Raw genomic sequence first — 18,479 nt, 5'->3', positions numbered from 1 at the left:
TTGGTGAGTTAATAATATCTTAATAACTCCTAGTGTTGTTAGGTTATTACAGATATTAATGATCGTCTATTAATGGACATATAAAACAGTAAACAGATCTCAGTAACGTTACAGTTAATCACTGTATAGATATGGAATACACAATGATTGTAAATAGGAATTATTATTTTAAATTAAGAGCTCAGGCTAATACAGCTTTCCGCTTTAAATTCAGGATATAGCGTGTTAGTTGTGTGAGAGTTAGAGGTTATGCATCCCAATGTGTGGGCAAGATACATATAATAATATTATGCCTTCTACCAAATGGAGGTATTGTTTATGAGAGTATAATAAATGCTGACAACGAGAATAGCATGCAAGAAGTTTTATACTGCACAACTTAATAAAGAAAGAATGCAATTGACATATTATTTCTTTTCTTTAAATTTGCTTTTGTTTCAAGAAAAAACCTCATAAGTGATCAATTAGCTACTGAAAATAATCTGAACTCGAGTCAATTTGACACTTGAAATTAAGGCATTCGATATTGATAAATAGGATAGTCATGTCTTTCCATCTGTATCATGACAATAGTACACACATAAAAATGTCAATTAGCTATCAGTAAGTGCCCAAAATGTTTGTCTCTACAGTATATATAATTTTACAAAAATATTTTTTTTTTTTTATGTGTCAGAGCTCGAGGATATATAATTAACATTTGTTTGCAATCTAGGCTGCAATGATATGATCATGAATTGATCTGTCAATACTGTCATGCACATGTACAATGTCTAATTAATAAGTACCATGTGTAGTATATGGTGTGTAGCTTGTACATTATTTATACAAATACATGTACATTGTAGTTCTTCATGATCACTTTCTAAGGGTCTTACTCAGACTCTTCAGCAAGTGTTAATTTTAGATTATGATATATGAACTCATAGAAATATACCCGTTATTGATAATATTTGTAAGCACTGCACATGCATGGCTTTATTTATTATCTATACAATCCAGTAGATATATAATGAAGATTGCTAATCTCCTTTGTACAGGTGTTACCAAGGAATTCATGTTAAGGATTGAGATATACATCAATGTTTGTGAAGGATATGCTTAGGGCTATATAAATATAACAAATGACCGTGGACATTCCACTGCAGGCCAACATAAATGGATGTCTCGTAACATGCTGGCTATCTTTATGACTTTATTTAGATATTGTGATCCATATTTTTCACACTATAGAAATCTATTAAAAATGACCATGCAGATAAAAAATAATAAAGAAAAGTATTCCTGGTTTATTAACCTACCACAGTCCTTATATAACAGATGATAATGCAAAAGGACATTATTTTATATGATGTGCTTTAGTTTAACTCATTTGTGTAGATAAGAATAATAATAAAAAATATGTGCTTATTCAGTTATTGAAATGTATACAGTTCTATATATATTTTTTACACAATTGTTAAACAAGATTATGTATCGATTTGACTTTCAAATCTTAAAAACACTGCATAAGTAAATTCTATTTGGGACACTATTTGGGACACTATTTGGGACAATGGTTTAATCTAGCTGTCCCAGGAACCAGCTGGTGCAATATTAATATTTCAAAAGAGACTGAAAGATACACACATCAAAAGAGACTGAAAGATACACGTTTCTAGTTATGTAGTTTAATTTGCATCAATAGTCAATATATTACAGTATATAGCAGCTAAAGACCTTGGTAAAGGGACAGACTGATAGCTAGAGGGTAACATTGTATAAAAAAGTTGGCAAGAAACATATTCAAGATTGAAATGTCCAATTACATGGTTAAATGCTTATCAAGAGACCTTGGGCACCTTTGTTGCTCCATTCCTTTGGCATAAAGTAGAATTGAATGCCAGAGGAGAATTAGTTTGACAAATGATGACAAGATAAACCTGCTTCTTTGTTCATGCTTGAGTGAAGATGATGTCAACATGTGTGTCAAGCCCTACTGACGATATGGAACTTGATTGTATAATTAGTTGCTACCAGCTCTAGAGGGGGCATATTAGGTCTACTCTCATAGGTAAAACTCTGAGTCTATGTCATCACATGCAGAGCTGGGAATGTTTATGTGACCTTGTGCACTGTAAGTATATACTCTGGGATATTATTTATATCTAACAATCTATTTAATCGGATCTCATGTTTTGTTCGAAAATTTAAGCTCATAACGAAGTTATATCGTTAAATGTATGACAGTTAAACAATAGACATATACATGTATATGAAAGGTGGTAATATGTTTTACAATGTAAAGATGTCGCCACCTTGGCTGTATGAGTATAAATTTTCTTAAGTATATGAGTCAGCTAGTAGATATCTTTATCAATTATTTAGGCCACATAGCAAGACTTAAACAGACAGTCGGTGTGACCTAGTTACAGAGGCTGAGATACATATATATTACACATCCATTCATGCCACCATAAAGATTCTATGTTAGAAACTGTAACACAAAGTGTTTTTTTACTGGTTTGGGATAATGATGGGGTCTTCTGTATAATTTTTGGCATTTGGTGAATTAGGAAGGATTTTTTTAGGAGTAAAGTGCAAATTTTTAGAATTTCGTGAGCTTTAATATAAAATAATTTCATTAGTCCTAAATGCATGCATAAAATATCAAAACAATGACGTATTCAAATATTACATCTTAATATTTACGTTTACTGGTTAGTCCAGTTGACTCTATCGTAAACACATATACAGCGTGGCAGATATACCTTACAATAGAGTACTTATATCGTTTAATATATAATTGTGTATAGAATATAGAAGTAAGATAAATGAATGTTAATAATTCTAGTACCTTATCATATACAATTTTAGTACTATATAAACATATACAGTGGAACTTCGTTAACTCGAAGTCGACAGGGACCACGAAAAAACTTCGAGTTATCCGAGTGTTCGAATTAAGCGAGTTATCATTTTTGGTGAAAAGTTTGGTCAATATTTGTCAACATTATATAATCATTATAACTTCACTCTGTCGCTCATCAGTTTAGTGTGAAGACTGGTCAATACATGTAAATATATATGTACAGCGTAATGTTTCGTTATGTTACTTGTAATTTGGTGTAGTTTTGTCACGATAAAGTTTCTTAACTTAGTCACTTCAAGAACGATCTGATGTCCAAGTCATGTTTGCAAAAGGTAAACGATAAAACAGAATTCGACAAAATAACAAGTTATTCATGTCAAATCAAATACCCGGTAACCGTTTGAGTTTAACACAGATTGCATGCAAAACGTAACAGAACCATTACCTTTTATTGAACATATAAAATACTGTTTGATCGGCCTACTTACTTTTTATTGATAACCACGCCATTTCCATGTGTATTAGCACCGGAAGTTAGGCTGCGCATGTGCATATAAAATGTTACTGTAACTGAGCTGGCGTTTTATCCGATTTAATAGACAGCACTGACCGTTACAGTTGTACTCTGAACACCTTGGCAGTAATTACGCTATAGTTTCAGCAGTTTAAAGATTTAATAGGCGCCTGTGACTGTTTCATTTCTACACCTGTAAAAACATCAGCCGGGTAGATCTACCGGTGTGTCAGAGATTAGTTCCGCTTGAGCGAACAGGTAGATGAGTTGTTGACTGTCGTGTGTACTAATATCGGCGACCGCCTTAGGAAATTACTTGATGTAAGTAAAGCAGTACTTTTTATCACCAAGACATGTTGTTATAAGATTCAACCGACAATTTCTTTTATGAATTTATGAAACACTTATAATAGCAGGTAGGTTAGTAGTGCCGATATGTTCAGTATTACAAACGGAATTTAGCTCTTAAAAAATGTCGGTGTTTACCACCGATCGACGAAAATTATACTTCGAGTTATTCGATCATTTCAAATCAGATTTTTATTGTTGGGACCAAATTTTCACTTTGTATTATCCGAGTTCTTCGAGTTTCCGAGTTCGAGTTTTCCGAGTTTTCTTTACTAAGATAAAGAGAGAATTCGGCCGGGACCGACGAGGTACTTCGAGTTAAGAGGGGTATTCGAGTTATCCGAGTTCGAGTTAACGAAGTTCCACTGTATATAAGTTGGATAAAAGATTATTGATGATTTTGAAATAAAATGTTTGACCTAAGTTAAATCTTGGCCTTATCCAGACTAAGACTTAAGCCGATGTATATTACATTTAGAGATAAGGAACTATGGGGAAGAGACCTGTATTTCATATAGATACTGTGTATATATAGCGGAGAGAATTTAAAGCTGATATATCTAGTGTTGTGGTAAATGTCTGGACAGATCAGCTGATTGTGTTTGGAGAAGGTACAGATATACATTGGTGATTTATCATGTATACATTGTAGGCACCTTGGGTTCCCACGGCATTCATAGATTTCCTTCCATGGGACTAAGTACAACTGGTGTATACTACATATCTGAAGATATAGTATAGTGTGCAAATAGGGGTAAGCTAGGCTGTATTGTAACATATGTGCTCTAATTAATTGTGCAGATATATATATATAGAAAAAATAGAGAGAGGGATAGTGTAAATGTGTGTATACCCTTGCCTTTTAACATGTGCTCTAATTAATTGTGCAGATATATATATATATATATATATAGAAGAGAGAGAGAGGGAGATCGAGGGATAGTGTAAATGTGGGTAAACCTTGTCTCTAAACATGTGCTCTAATTAATTATGTATATCAATGGAGCAGCTGTAAGGATGATTATCTGAAGCCGTTCATTTAAGTGTATGATCTACAGGAAGGATGAGACCAACATGCAGCGGATCTGATACAGAATTTTCAGAAGTAAAGATTATAAAATTATGAGGAGTTATAATTAATGTCCTAATGATGTGTATTACACAACCGTCTGGAAACTGAGTTAGGGTGAATCATTATTGTGGGTATATTATAATATGTGTTTACTTTTGGAATACGGTGAAAAATTCAAGGAGGCAAACATGCCGTCATAGTAAGGCATCAATTTAGAAAGTGATTTTACATATATCCAGTAAAAAGAAAATCGTTAGGCAGATCTTGTTACAGTAATATAACAGAAGGCTGGTGATTCATTCGTATTACGTAACATATCTTCAGTATGAGGCCAAAGGTATACATGTATTTGTCAATTAGCAATAAACATTACCGGTACTTTTGCTTTTAACATATGTAGATCATAAATATGTATCTATAATTAATTAAAAAGTATTGAATTCTTGTACATGTATCTTGTTTGTTTACATGGCAACAATATAAAAAAGTAGAGAAACCTAATTATTTCTGGGTGAGAATATTGTCTGATGTATATATTTGTCTATGTTTTTATAGGGAGTGTCTATGGCCGTTACCAATGTATGATGTGAGTGACTCCATTTCCTGTCTCACTCATCCGACATCTCACCGACCGGCCTGATGCGAGCAAAACCAAAAAATGTTCTCATTCTCATTGGAATTGTATGTGCACTCCCCCTGTTCTGGCTTTCTCTCTTCACAAAACAAGGTCAGTCTTACTGTTACATTTTACTATGTAATGAAGAATTCAGTTATTTAAGTACAGTTTGTAATTTTATAAAAATGCTTGTTTAATTTTTGCCACAGTAAAACATATTTATAACCAACAAACATATTTATAACTAAGTACAAGTGATGTAATAGTTTGGTACTTGTATATTAATATGATATACCTTGTGGGATTGTGTAACAAAAAGTCCTTGTACATAAGTGTACAGTCGAGGAATTGATTACTTTTGCGATCAAGATACTGGCCTAGATTACTTTGGATGGAAAGTTAATTTTCTGTACACATTGTTAAAGTTTAACATTAGCATTTCTCTTGAACATTTAACAGTCATTGAGTGATGTAAGACATCTCAGTGATACTGTGTCAGGTCATATGTGTACGTTATATTGTACAACCTAATTTCGGTTGTCGGGTGACATAGCGTTAACACAACAGTCAGCTTGGCGACTTGGGTTTGATTCCTGGATCATATATGAGAAGGGAGTCACCTGCCTGACCATGTAGATTGTCTCTAGGTATACCCCAGTGTCCTCCTGCAGTAATTAGACCCCTTACATTACGAAGCTATAACTTGTTTTGCTAAATATATTAAGTTGACACAACAAATTTGAAGTGTGACACTTGACTAATAGAATTAAAATGCTTGTGTACAAGTTAAGATATCTCCTGAACCACGCCTCAGACTAAGTTTGTTTTTATACTCTATATACACTTGGATAGATTTTGGAGGTCATCTTTCAAGGTCAAAGGTCATGTATGATGGATAGATTTTGGGTCATCTTTTAAGGTCAAAGGTCATGTATGCTAGATTTTGAAATGAAAAAAAATTGAAATGACTAATAGAATTAAAATGCTTGTGTAAAAGTTAAGATATTTCCTGGACCGCTCCCCAGATTAAATTTGTATTTATACTCTATACACACCGGGATAGATTTTGGTGGTCATCTTTCAAGGTCAAAGGTCATGTGTGATAATTTTCAAAATTTTCAAAGGGTAATTCATAATAAGAAGTACATGAACTACGCTGACATTTCCTAATCAAGGGCTGTTATTTGAATCTAAATGTACACTCCGATAAAACATTTCCCTATTTAGCTCCATAGTCTCACCCTACATGTTCCCCATCCCCATTCATTCTGACATGGAGCTAAAAGTAGTCATATAAATAGATTGCAAGATAAATGATATCCAGCCAGAACTTTTTTTCTATCAGTAAAATTGCTTGGTAAATTAAATTTACAATTGATTAAGATAGAAATGAAATGAAGTTTTTGTCTTTGTTCCAAATATGGTTTAACTGATTACAATTTGAATGTTTACAAAGTAGTATAATCAAATTGGAAACAGTTCCCCTATGTTGGTTAGACACGTTATGACATTGTCGTTTTATAACTGTTTATATCATAAAAGAACTGAAGGATGGCAACATGATGACAATTTCAGGGCTACAGCTGTGAAATTGTGTTTATCTGTGTAAATTAATTGTTGTTTAAAGGATTGAGAACAGTTTAATGCTGATTTGTTGAAATACACAAGGCATCTTTATGGAATGAAATGTTTTGTTCTCCTAATTAATATCCAGTAATTAATATCACCTGATTAAGTTTATCAATTATGGAAAGAGGAAGTTGTAGGAGAATATATTCCATTACACATTACATAGGAGGTCATTTCAGTGTATTCAAACACATACCGTATGTGACATAATTAACGCCCAGGTGGCTTAGAAAATGTCAAAATGAGAGGGGGGGGGGGGGGGTTATTAGTATAGGTTATCAAAGGTTATCAAGCAAATTTCACTGCCATTGACATAAAACATTTTGCCATAGTAATGGTGCCATTTTACTAAAAGTACTTAAAAAGGTAGCTAGGAGGGGTGCTTATAGGGACATGTGAGCTTATTACAGTATATATGTATTGTGGCTGAAATTTTATATGGACATATATATTTTTGCTGTGGCTCAGGTTCCTTAGACATCATGGTTTATATTTAATTACATGGTATAAAGAGAAATGTTTCCTTATAAACGGCTCAATCCCTCAAGAACTTAAGTCTACAAGTCTGTGTCATGAAAATCTTTTGACGAGTATATGAAAAATTGATGAACAATTTGAATGTACTCCAGCAGTCAGTATATATATACACATAAAATAATGGTAGGAACCCTCCAAGTTTAATCTCATTATCTACAAGATTCAGGGTGTAGATTATAGAGTCTGTACTTGAGATTCAACTCATAATACACAAGATACAGATCATGAGACAACTTCTCAATGGGCATTTGATCAAAGTGCATATGTAAAAACTGGCATTTTTAACAAATACCAATATGGTGTTTCTGTATACTGATTTTAATGCCCTGGGGCCAATACTGAAGCAAATGGTCAGCTACATTAGCCAGATAGTGGTCTATAGCTACTACCAACGATTCCTTACTGTACTAAAGTTTGTCCCCATGGACACTGGTCAATAATTATAATTAGCTTGTATAGGTGTTCGAAGATGCATTGTCTTCTGTGGGAAAAATAGACATGTAATGCTTACTAATGCTTAGCTTGTTGTCAAGGGCAATTCCTGGAACTATGCATACATGTATATGGTTTGTCCGGAAAATGTTACATTGAAAAATTAATAAATTCCTTACAAACAGTAACTGATTTATTAAAGACAGCTGTCTTCCTATAATGACCATCAACAAGGCTTACGGCCGTAGCTCTGCACATACATTTTATATCTCTGATTTTAACTGTACATATGTACATGATAATTATACATAGCACAGTGAAAATTTGTCTCAATTAATCAGTGACAAACAGGAAATTAATTTAATTCATAATTTCGCATATTCATGATCACGTAGCCTTTAATGTTGTGAGAATTTCATATACATGTACCTGGTATTATTATAATTAAGTAATGCAAACGTCAACTGTTATTTATGAGCTATGTTTACTGAAGTGTTAGTTTTAATTATCATTTCCAACAGGTTGTGGAGCCTAGAGTGGATACATTGTTGTCGTACGTTGTATCACGACTGACTTTCAGCTTGTGTTTGACAGTACTAGTCCATCTCTGTTTTTTTGTCCATGTTGGTCATTATTTTCATTTTGTTTTTATTACATACTCTTTCTTCATATTTTAAACAAGCACTGACTTTATATAGTGATAAAACATTTGAATAAGTGGATCAAATGTTGGTGTACAAGGATATCGTTATACCATGTGATACGGTCCTTTTGCGAGTATTCTTGTGAAACTATAGAGTGGCTCATTAAATGTCAAGTAATTTTGAATGGCCATCAGCTGACACAAATTAAGGGTCATATATGATGACATATTCACAAGTGTGTCACAGCAATGATGGGGGTACAGTGAGTGAAAAAATATATCTGTTTTCTGGGTGTAAATAAATATACCATTATACCATGTTTAAATCATAAAATAACATGGATTTGAATGGATTTCTCAATTTGAAATAAAAAAAAAAAATAAAAAAATTTCAATGTATTTGTGGTTTATTAGCTCACCGGTTACGAGTAACCGAGAGCTAATGCTGTCACCCCGGCGTCGGCGTCCCACCCCAAAACTTTAAAGTTTTTGGAGTAAGTTTTTGGAAAGCTTGTAAGTCCAAAAGTATACACCTCATGCCCTTCTTAGTTGGTTTATACATTCATTAGAGGTCTAGGAGTGATGTTATGGCAAAATTATGCAGAAAAAAAATGTGATTTTTTGGCATTTTACCATTTTGTAGACTTAACTTTTTTTGCACCAAAACTCACTTTAAAAACACTTTTTTTTGCACCAAAACTCACTTTAAATTTTGGGGGTAAGTCCAAAAGTATACACCTATCACCCTACTAATTTGGTTTATACATCATTAGAGATCCAGGAGTGATGCTGTGTGCAAATCATGCAGAAAAAAATTGGCATTTTGGGATTTTACTATTTAGTGGACTTACTTTTTTTGACACAAAAACTCACTTTAAAGATTTTGGGGGTTAGTTTTGAAAAGCTTGTATATACATCCATTAGAGGTCTAGGATCGCTATTATGTGATATACAATTTCAAAATGACATGCTTATACATACATAAAAAATAAATGCAAAGTGTGATTGCTGCCGCCGGTGAGCTTTCGCAATCATTGATTGCACTTGTTATTCATGTTTTCTTAAGATTTAAGTTTGGAAATAAGGTAAATGTATATAGAAATAAGAATATTATAGCTGTGAAAGGAGATTACATGTTTGCATGTACAATTGAGTGAGTTAATGTGAAAAGTTTATTTATTTTTGCATCCTTACCCCCTACCCCTTACCCCCTATAGCTACATTATGTACCTGTAACTTGATATATACATGTACACTCTTTCTTGATAGTACTAGTACTCCTTTCTTTAAGGTTAAAGGTCAGTGTGAATATTTTTTGGTTGAAAATTTCATATCTCTTTTTACCCATATAATAATTATAATATTGAGAAACTACAAAAGGACTATGAGAACCAACATTATTGTTTCAATTTGCAGGGATTATCTTGAATGTATATTCATTGTATATAAGACACATTAATTTCTGTTTTTAAAGAAATGTTTATTAATATTATACCTGACTTTATCGACCACTGACTTTAACAACATCTTTAATTGTAACAGATCCAACCATTATCCTCCAAAATGGCAGCATTCTCCACTGTCATAATGCAGACACTGACTTTACTGACACACTGTCCTATCCGACACATTGACTTGGTCCATACAGTGTCGCTTTAGACAGGTTTCATTGTGTTTTATATATATTTAGGTTTAAGAGTTACTGACAAAATTATTTAACTGGGATTATGAGCTGGTTGAAGATTGTATTTACTGAGATTGACGTTTCCTTGGATTTAACTATTTTTGTGTTAGTTAAGTTTTTGGTTTTTTGTTTTACACAGATGGTAATTATGAACAGCTCTTGGAACGCAGATTCTCAGAACTTCGAGAGAAGTTACAATCGGCGGAGATACTAAACAGGCAGCGTGAAAATGACTTGCACATGGTCCGAAGTCAGTTTACCCATCTCCTACAAACACTGATCCACAGCAATGTAACAAACAAGTAAGGCCAATCTTATACAGGATTTATATTACTAGTGTGAAAAAGTGTGTCTCTTACAGGATTTATATTACTAGTGTGAAAAAGTGTGTCTCTTACAGGATTTATATTACTAGTGTGAAAAAGTGTTTCTATACAGGATTTATATTACTAGTGTGAAAAAGTGTGTCTCTTACAGGATTTATATTACTAGTGTGAAAAAGTGTGTCTCTTACAGGATTTATATTACTAGTGTGAAAAAGTGTGTCTCTTACAGGATTTATATTACTAGTGTGAAAAAGTGTGTCTCTATACAGGATTTATATTACTAGTGTGAAAAAGTGTGTCTCTATACAGGATTTATATTACTAGTGTGAAAAAGTGTGTTTATATACAGGATTTATATTACTAGTGTGAAAAAAGTGTGTTTATATACAGGATTTATATTACTAGTGTGAAAAAAGTGTGTTTATATACAGGATTTATATTACTAGTGTGAAAAAAGTGTGTCTCTATACAGGATTTATATTACTAGTGTGAAAAAGTGTTTTTATACAGGATTTATATTACTAGTGTGAAAAAGTGTGTCTCTATACAGGATTTATATTACTAGTGTGAAAAAGTGTGTCTCTATACAGGATTTATATTACTAGTGTGAAAAAGTGTGTTTATATACAGGATTTATATTACTAGTGTGAAAAAAGTGTGTCTCTATACAGGATTTATATTACTAGTGTGAAAAAGTGTGTCTCTATACAGGATTTATATTACTAGTGTGAAAAAGTGTGTCTCTATACAGGATTTATATTACTAGTGTGAAAAAGTGTGTTTATATACAGGATTTGTATTACTAGTGTGAAAAAGTGTGTTTATATACAGGATTTATATTACTAGTGTGAAAAAGTGTCTCTATACAGGATTTATATTACTAGTGTGAAAAAGTGTGTCTCTATACAGGATTTATATTGCTAGTGTGAAAAAGTGTGTCTCTTACAGGATTTATATTACTAGTGTGAAAAAGAGTGTCTCTTACAGGATTTATATTACTAGTGTGAAAATGTGTGTCTCTATACAGGATTTATATTGCTAGTGTGAAAAAGTGTGTCTCTATACAGGATTTATATTACTAGTGTGAAAAAGTGTGTTTCTATACAGGATTTATGTTACTAGTGTGAAAAAGTGTTTCTATACAGGATTTATATTACTAGTGTGAAAAAGTGTGTTTCTATACAGGATTTATGTTACTAGTGTGAAAAAGTGTGTCTCTATACAGGATTTATATTGCTAGTGTGAAAAAGTGTGTCTCTATACAGGATTTATATTACTAGTGTGAAAAAGTGTGTTTCTATACAGGATTTATGTTACTAGTGTGAAAAAGTGTGTCTCTATACAGGATTTATATTGCTAGTGTGAAAAAGTGTGTTTCTATACAGGATTTATATTACTAGTGTGCAAAAATGTGTCTCTATACAGGATTTATATTACTAGTGTGAAAAAGTGTGTTTCTATACAGGATTTATATTACTAGTGTGAAAAAGTGTGTCTCTATACAGGATTTATATTACTAGTGTGAAAAAGTGTGTTTATATACAGGATTTATATTACTAGTGTGAAAAAGTGTGTTTATATACAGGATTTATATTACTAGTGTGAAAAAGTGTCTCTATACAGGATTTATATTACTAGTGTGAAAAAGTATTTCTATACAGGATTTATATTACTAGTGTGAAAAAGTGTGTTTATATACAGGATTTATATTACTAGTGTGAAAAAGTGTCTCTATACAGGATTTATATTACTAGTGTGAAAAAGTATTTCTATACAGGATTTATATTACTAGTGTGAAAAAGTGTGTTTCTATACAGGATTTATATTACTAGTGTGAAAAAGTGTGTCTCTATACAGGATTTATATTACTAGTGTGAAAAAGTGTGTCTCTATACAGGATTTATATTACTAGTGTGAAAAAGTGTGTCTCTATACAGGATTTATATTACTAGTGTGAAAAAGTGTGTTTCTATACAGGATTTATATTACTAGTGTGAAAAAGTATTTCTATACAGGATTTATATTACTAGTGTGAAAAAGTGTGTTTCTATACAGGATTTATATTACTAGTGTGAAAAAGTGTTTCTATACAGGATTTATATTACTAGTGTGAAAAAGTGTGTTTCTATACAGGATTTATATTACTAGTGTGAAAAAGTGTGTTTATATACAGGATTTATATTACTAGTGTGAAAAAGTGTGTTTATATATACAGGATTTATATTACTAGTGTGAAAAAGTGTGTCTCTATACAGGATTTATATTACTAGTGTGAAAAAGTGTGTCTCTATACAGGATTTATATTACAAGTGTGAAAAAGTGTGTCTCTATACAGGATTTATATTACAAGTGTGAAAAAGTGTGTTTCTATACAGGATTTATATTACTAGTGTCAAAAAGTGTGTTTCTATACAGGATTTATATTACTAGTGTGAAAAAGTGTGTCTCTATACAGGATTTATATTACTAGTGTGAAAAAGTGTGTTTCTATACAGGATTTATATTACTAGTGTGAAAAAGTGTGTTTATATGCAGGATTTATATTACTAGTGTGAAAAAGTGTCTCTATACAGGATTTATATTACTAGTGTGAAAAAGTATTTCTATACAGGATTTATATTACTAGTGTGAAAAAGTTTGTTTATATATACAGGATTTATATTACTAGTGTGCAAAAGTGTGTCTCTATACAGGATTTATATTACTAGTGTGAAAAAGTGTGTCTCTATACAGGATTTATATTACTAGTGTGAAAAAGTGTGTTTATATACAGGATTTATATTACTAGTGTGAAAAAGTGTGTTTCTATACAGGATTTATATTACTAGTGTGAAAAAGTGTGTTTATATACAGGATTTATATTACTAGTGTGAAAAAGTGTGTTTATATACAGGATTTATATTACTAGTGTGAAAAAGTGTGTTTCTATACAGGATTTATATTACTAGTGTGAAAAAGTGTGTCTCTATACAGGATTTATATTACTAGTGTGAAAAATGTGGGTTTCTATACAGAATTTATATTACTAGTGTGAAAAAGTGTGTTTATATACAGGATTTATATTACTAGTGTGAAAAGTGTGTTTCTATACAGGATTTATATTACTAGTGTGAAAAAGTGTGTCTCTATACAGGATTTATATTACTAGTGTGAAAAAGTGTGTTTCTATACAGGATTTATATTACTAGTGTGAAAAAGTGTGTCTCTATACAGGATTTATATTACTAGTGTGAAAAAGTGTGTCTCTATACATGATTTATATTACTAGTGTGAACAAGTGTGTCTCTATACAGGATTTATATTACAAGTGTGAAAAAGTGTGTTTCTATTAAAACAATTATCAAGTCTTTGTAAATAATGTCTCGTTATAAATGAGTCATGTTTCCACATAGATTAACTCTATAAAGAGTCTTGTTTCCTCACAGAAAAAGTCTACTCTATAAAAGAGTCTTATGTTTCCTCACAAAAATATCTACTCTATAAATGAGTCTTGCATATTTCCTCACAAAAATGTCAATCTATTAAATGAGTCTTGTTTCCTCACAGATACATATCTAAAGAATGGGCCAGGTATATTTTTACTTCAAGTTACTTTATATATATATATATATTATTGTTTTTTACTTTCCTGATTGAATATCATTCTGATTTAATTATGAAACACTTGTTATTTTATATTCAAACATGCTTTTTGCATGTGTAGCTCTAATTTCACCATGGCCTTATTTCAGGTATTGGTAAGTTAAAAAATGAAAGTACATGTAGTAAAGATAAAACAAAATTATACAATATTTTCACACAATATATGCAATCTTTGATTTTTATTTTTATTTATCCTCAAATTGGGGATTATGCAAAAATGAAGAAGGGGTCCTCATTGTGGGTGGTGTTTTTTTGTGGTTAAATATGGTATTGATAAGCATGTACACCACCTCTGTGATTGTATCAGCATGCCTTCAATGATTTGGTGCAAGATATTCTATGACGAAATCTCTCTCATATCACTTGTACTGTACAGTTGCTGCTGGGTAATCGTATTAGAAATCATCGGGGTATTTGAAATGATATCAAGTTTGGGCAGGCAAAGGTTCAACAAGAAAAGTTCTGATTCTAAAATCTATAGCCATTAATTATGTAAATACAGGTGTGTTATGATTGCTGTTGTATTGATATAACTCATCCACAGATAGACCATTAGAGGTAAACCCCAAAGATAAAGGTATATACCAAATATACATGTATATACAGGTATATATTTGTATATAATATCTGGTAATGAAATCAATATCAAGATATGAAGATTAAAGACCATCTTACTGCATTTACTTAAATAAACATATATCTTGTTATATGTATTTACTCCACTGATAGTTTTTTAATGAGTTGAACAATTATTTATTCATGTACATGTATATATAAATTATGTTAATAGTTAAGATTTGAAGGAAATTAATTCATTTTTTATTGATCTTTATCATGAACATCATAAACTACCAATTACTCATCATGTACTGAATTGCTAGGATTTTCAGGAAATAATTATGAACATTTGGATTAGCTAAATGTTAAACATTATGACAGGTTTTATCATGCAGCCGTCCTAGTGTGGGTAATGGTTTATTTGTGTTTAATTAACTGATTGATCACCATTTTATACCTCTATTATTGAATTGATTTTAGCGATAGATGTAAATTTGCCGTGATGAGTTTCTGCCTGTTTAACTACAGCTATTATCAGGTTTACATTTAAATGTTTTTTAGTGGATGTTTAAATTTTAACATATACTCTGTACTTTGATCTTTATTTTCTTTAATGTTTCCAGCTATAATCAGAAGGAGTATTTACATAAAAAGGCAAATATGTTGTAAATTACATATTTATAATCCTATAAACTGGATTTATTTGTTGATTATACAGTATGAATATGTACCATGTCTGTTGTTCTGTGTGAGGTTTACATGTATTAGGGTTACTCTGTTGTTCTGTGTGAGGTTTACATGTTTTAGGGTTACTCTTTACTTACGCCTACCCTGTGTGGTGGGAGACTTTCAAGTTAATTTTGTATGCCCCCGCTATCTTATAGGGGGCATATATAGACTACTGTCCTTTGGTTCTAAATCAGTGTCATATCTTGAGAGCCCTTGAACAGATTTGGTTAATATACGTGTATATATATAGTATCATAACAGAAAGCTCTACACCTGATCACAGACAATTGGTCATTGGTCAGGTTAAAGGGTCAAAGGTCACTTTGCGGTGGCCAGGTGGTTAAGGTGTCCCAACACTTTATCACTAGCCCTCCACCTCTGAGTTGCGAATTCGAAACCTACGTGGGACAGTTGCCAGGTACTGATCATGACCGTAGGCCGGTTGTTTTTCTGCGGGTACTCCGGCTTTCCTTCACCTCCAAAACCTGGCACGTCCTTAAATGACCCTGGCTGTTAATAGGACGTTAAACAAAAACAAACAAACACCTTCTGCATAGGACACATTTTTCCAAATCAATGTCGTATCTTGACAATTTTTGAACAGATATTTAGTATCATAACAGCAAGCTCTACACCTGATCACAGTCATCGATCAAGGTTAAAGGGCTACAGGTCACATTTGATCCAATGACATGGTGTCTCCTATGCCATTCTGAATCAGTGTCAAACCTTGAGAACCCCTGAACAGATTTGGTTTGTATTTACACCATAGTATATATCATACAACACCAAATTCTGTCCATATAGCAGACATTCATGCCAAGTTTTAAAAATTGATTATCAAAAAAAAAATCATTAACTAAGTTAATTATGATTTCAGAAATCTGATTTATCTAATAGAAAATCAGCTTAAATGTGTTATTTTAATATATTCTATGGTGTACTTTTATGCAACTTCCCAGTTGGCAGATTGTGGAATAATTTTTCAGGATGTTCATGTGTTGTTGCAGATGTGATTAATTAAAGTTTATACCTATATATAATTATATACCTTCCAGCCAGTCGAGATATTATAAACTGGAGCTATATCAGTGTATATAGGTAGTGGTCCAGAAAAGGATCTTTGTTTTAAGATCTTCTACTGTCACAGTTTTCAAATGTCTTTGCTTATTTTCTCCACTTGCTTTAAACCTCAGTTTGAATTTTAAAAAAAACTTTCAATTTCTGTCACCTGAAAAGGCAACATACAGGACTTATGATGTCAATCAGTATTGGTTGTGTTGTGTGATGTCAATCAGTGTTGGTTGTGTTGTGTGATGTCAATCAGTGTTGGTTGTGTTGTGTGATGTCAATCAGTGTTGGTTGTGTTGTGTGATGTCAATCAGTATTGGTTGTGTTGTGTGATGTCAATCAGTATTGGTTGTGTTGTGTGATGTCAATCAGTATTGGTTGTGTTGTGTGATGTCAATCAGTATTGGTTGTGTTGTGTGATGTCAATCAGTATTGGTTGTGTTGTGTGATGTCAATCAGTGTTGGTTGTGTTGTATGATGTCAATCAGTATTGGTTGTGTTGTGTGATGTCAATCAGTGTTGGTTGTGTTGTGTGATGTCAGTCAGTGTTGGTTGTGTTGTGTGATGTCAATCAGTATTGGTTGTGTTGTGTGATGTCAATCAGTGTTGGTTGTGTTGTATGATGTCAATCAGTATTGGTTGTGTTGTGTGATGTCAATCAGTATTGGTTGTGTTGTGTAATGACTTGAGCTGCCTTATTAAGCTTGTGTCCATCAAACTCCAGCAGTACTTACTTGGAAAAGTAGTCTTAAGGTCAGAGGTCTAGGTCACCATTATTTATATTGGGAATCAACGATTTCTTAATACAAATGTAGTCGATTGTTATATTTGTTGGGATTATTTTGATCAGTTTTCAATTAATACAGTAATCATTTAGTTAGCGAAGTCAAATTATCTGGGCTAATTTGTAATATAAAAAACCACCTGCTAATTGTTTCCATCTTTACAGAGACTTTCCAATTAGACTTCAACAATACCCTTTGGTCTCCTCTGACAATCCTGCCACAATTATTCATCTCCTGACCATCTTTTTCTGTCTTTTCAGGACGTCGGCTGACCTTGGCCTGGGCCTGCCAGTGTCCAGTCTACAAAACATCAGTGATATGTATTCCCAGGGCTCACTCCACCTGCCCAGTCTCTTTACTTACCTTCCTCATCTCATCGGCAAGCCAGAGAGTCTCAAGCCAAAGTACCAGCTTACCAACAGCAGATATGGCAGTATGTGTAGTCTGAAACATTCCATACACGTTTCTGAGGCTGAGATTTGTTTCTGTATTGTGTAATATGTAATGAGAGTAAATTCATCTTCAGCTCATCAGGACAAAGTTATTGCTATACATCTGGCATTGGCTTTGTCCATAGACAGCTATATAGGTTAAAGTTTTAAAAAAAAACAGTGTTGTGACAATACTAATGAGGAAATATAATATACAGCTTAGGTATTTCACATGTACATGTGTGTGCCTTGTGACAAGACCTTTCCATTGCTACTACATTTGCAGACCTTGACTTTTAAATTACCTTTGACCTACTTTTAAAAAACTTTGGCTACAGTAAATAAGCTGTACAAGATGGGGCTTTCATGTTTATGAACTTCACGAGATAAGACTTTTATATTTGACATTTACAGACCTGCTGACCTTGACCGTTTTACCTGCTTTTAAAAAAAAATAAGAATTTCAACCCACTCTTCAAGCTAGATTGTCTTCTGACAACTCTTGTTAGGACTTCACCATGTGGTTGGGGGTGTCACGTCCCATCTTCTGTAAGTAGAAGTCAATTACAACCAGCAAAGAGGCCAGGCCACCAATTCATTGTAGGTCAACA

At 32.6% G+C, this 18,479-nt stretch overlaps 1 protein-coding gene across 2 annotated transcripts in view; it reads left to right on the top strand.

Moving 5' to 3' along the window:
* LOC117329517 (alpha-1,3-mannosyl-glycoprotein 4-beta-N-acetylglucosaminyltransferase B-like) overlaps nucleotides 1-18,479 on the top strand; it is a 42,058-nt gene that overhangs the window by 330 nt on the left and 23,249 nt on the right. Inside the window, exons 2-5 of one of the 2 annotated variants that reach the window (XM_033887495.1) lie at nucleotides 5,341-5,512; nucleotides 10,466-10,628; nucleotides 14,199-14,222; nucleotides 17,698-17,870. In XM_033887495.1, the coding sequence (XP_033743386.1) occupies nucleotides 5,425-5,512; nucleotides 10,466-10,628; nucleotides 14,199-14,222; nucleotides 17,698-17,870 (448 nt within the window). In that variant the 5' untranslated portion in view covers nucleotides 5,341-5,424. The remainder of the gene's footprint in view (nucleotides 1-5,340; nucleotides 5,513-10,465; nucleotides 10,629-14,198; nucleotides 14,223-17,697; nucleotides 17,871-18,479) is intronic. The other variant, XM_033887496.1, reaches the window with a different exon arrangement.

This window comes from Pecten maximus, chromosome 6 (assembly GCF_902652985.1).
Source record: "Pecten maximus chromosome 6, xPecMax1.1, whole genome shotgun sequence".
Classification (NCBI taxonomy): Eukaryota; Metazoa; Mollusca; class Bivalvia; order Pectinida; family Pectinidae; genus Pecten; species Pecten maximus.
This window is presented reverse-complemented; position numbering and strand designations above follow the sequence as displayed.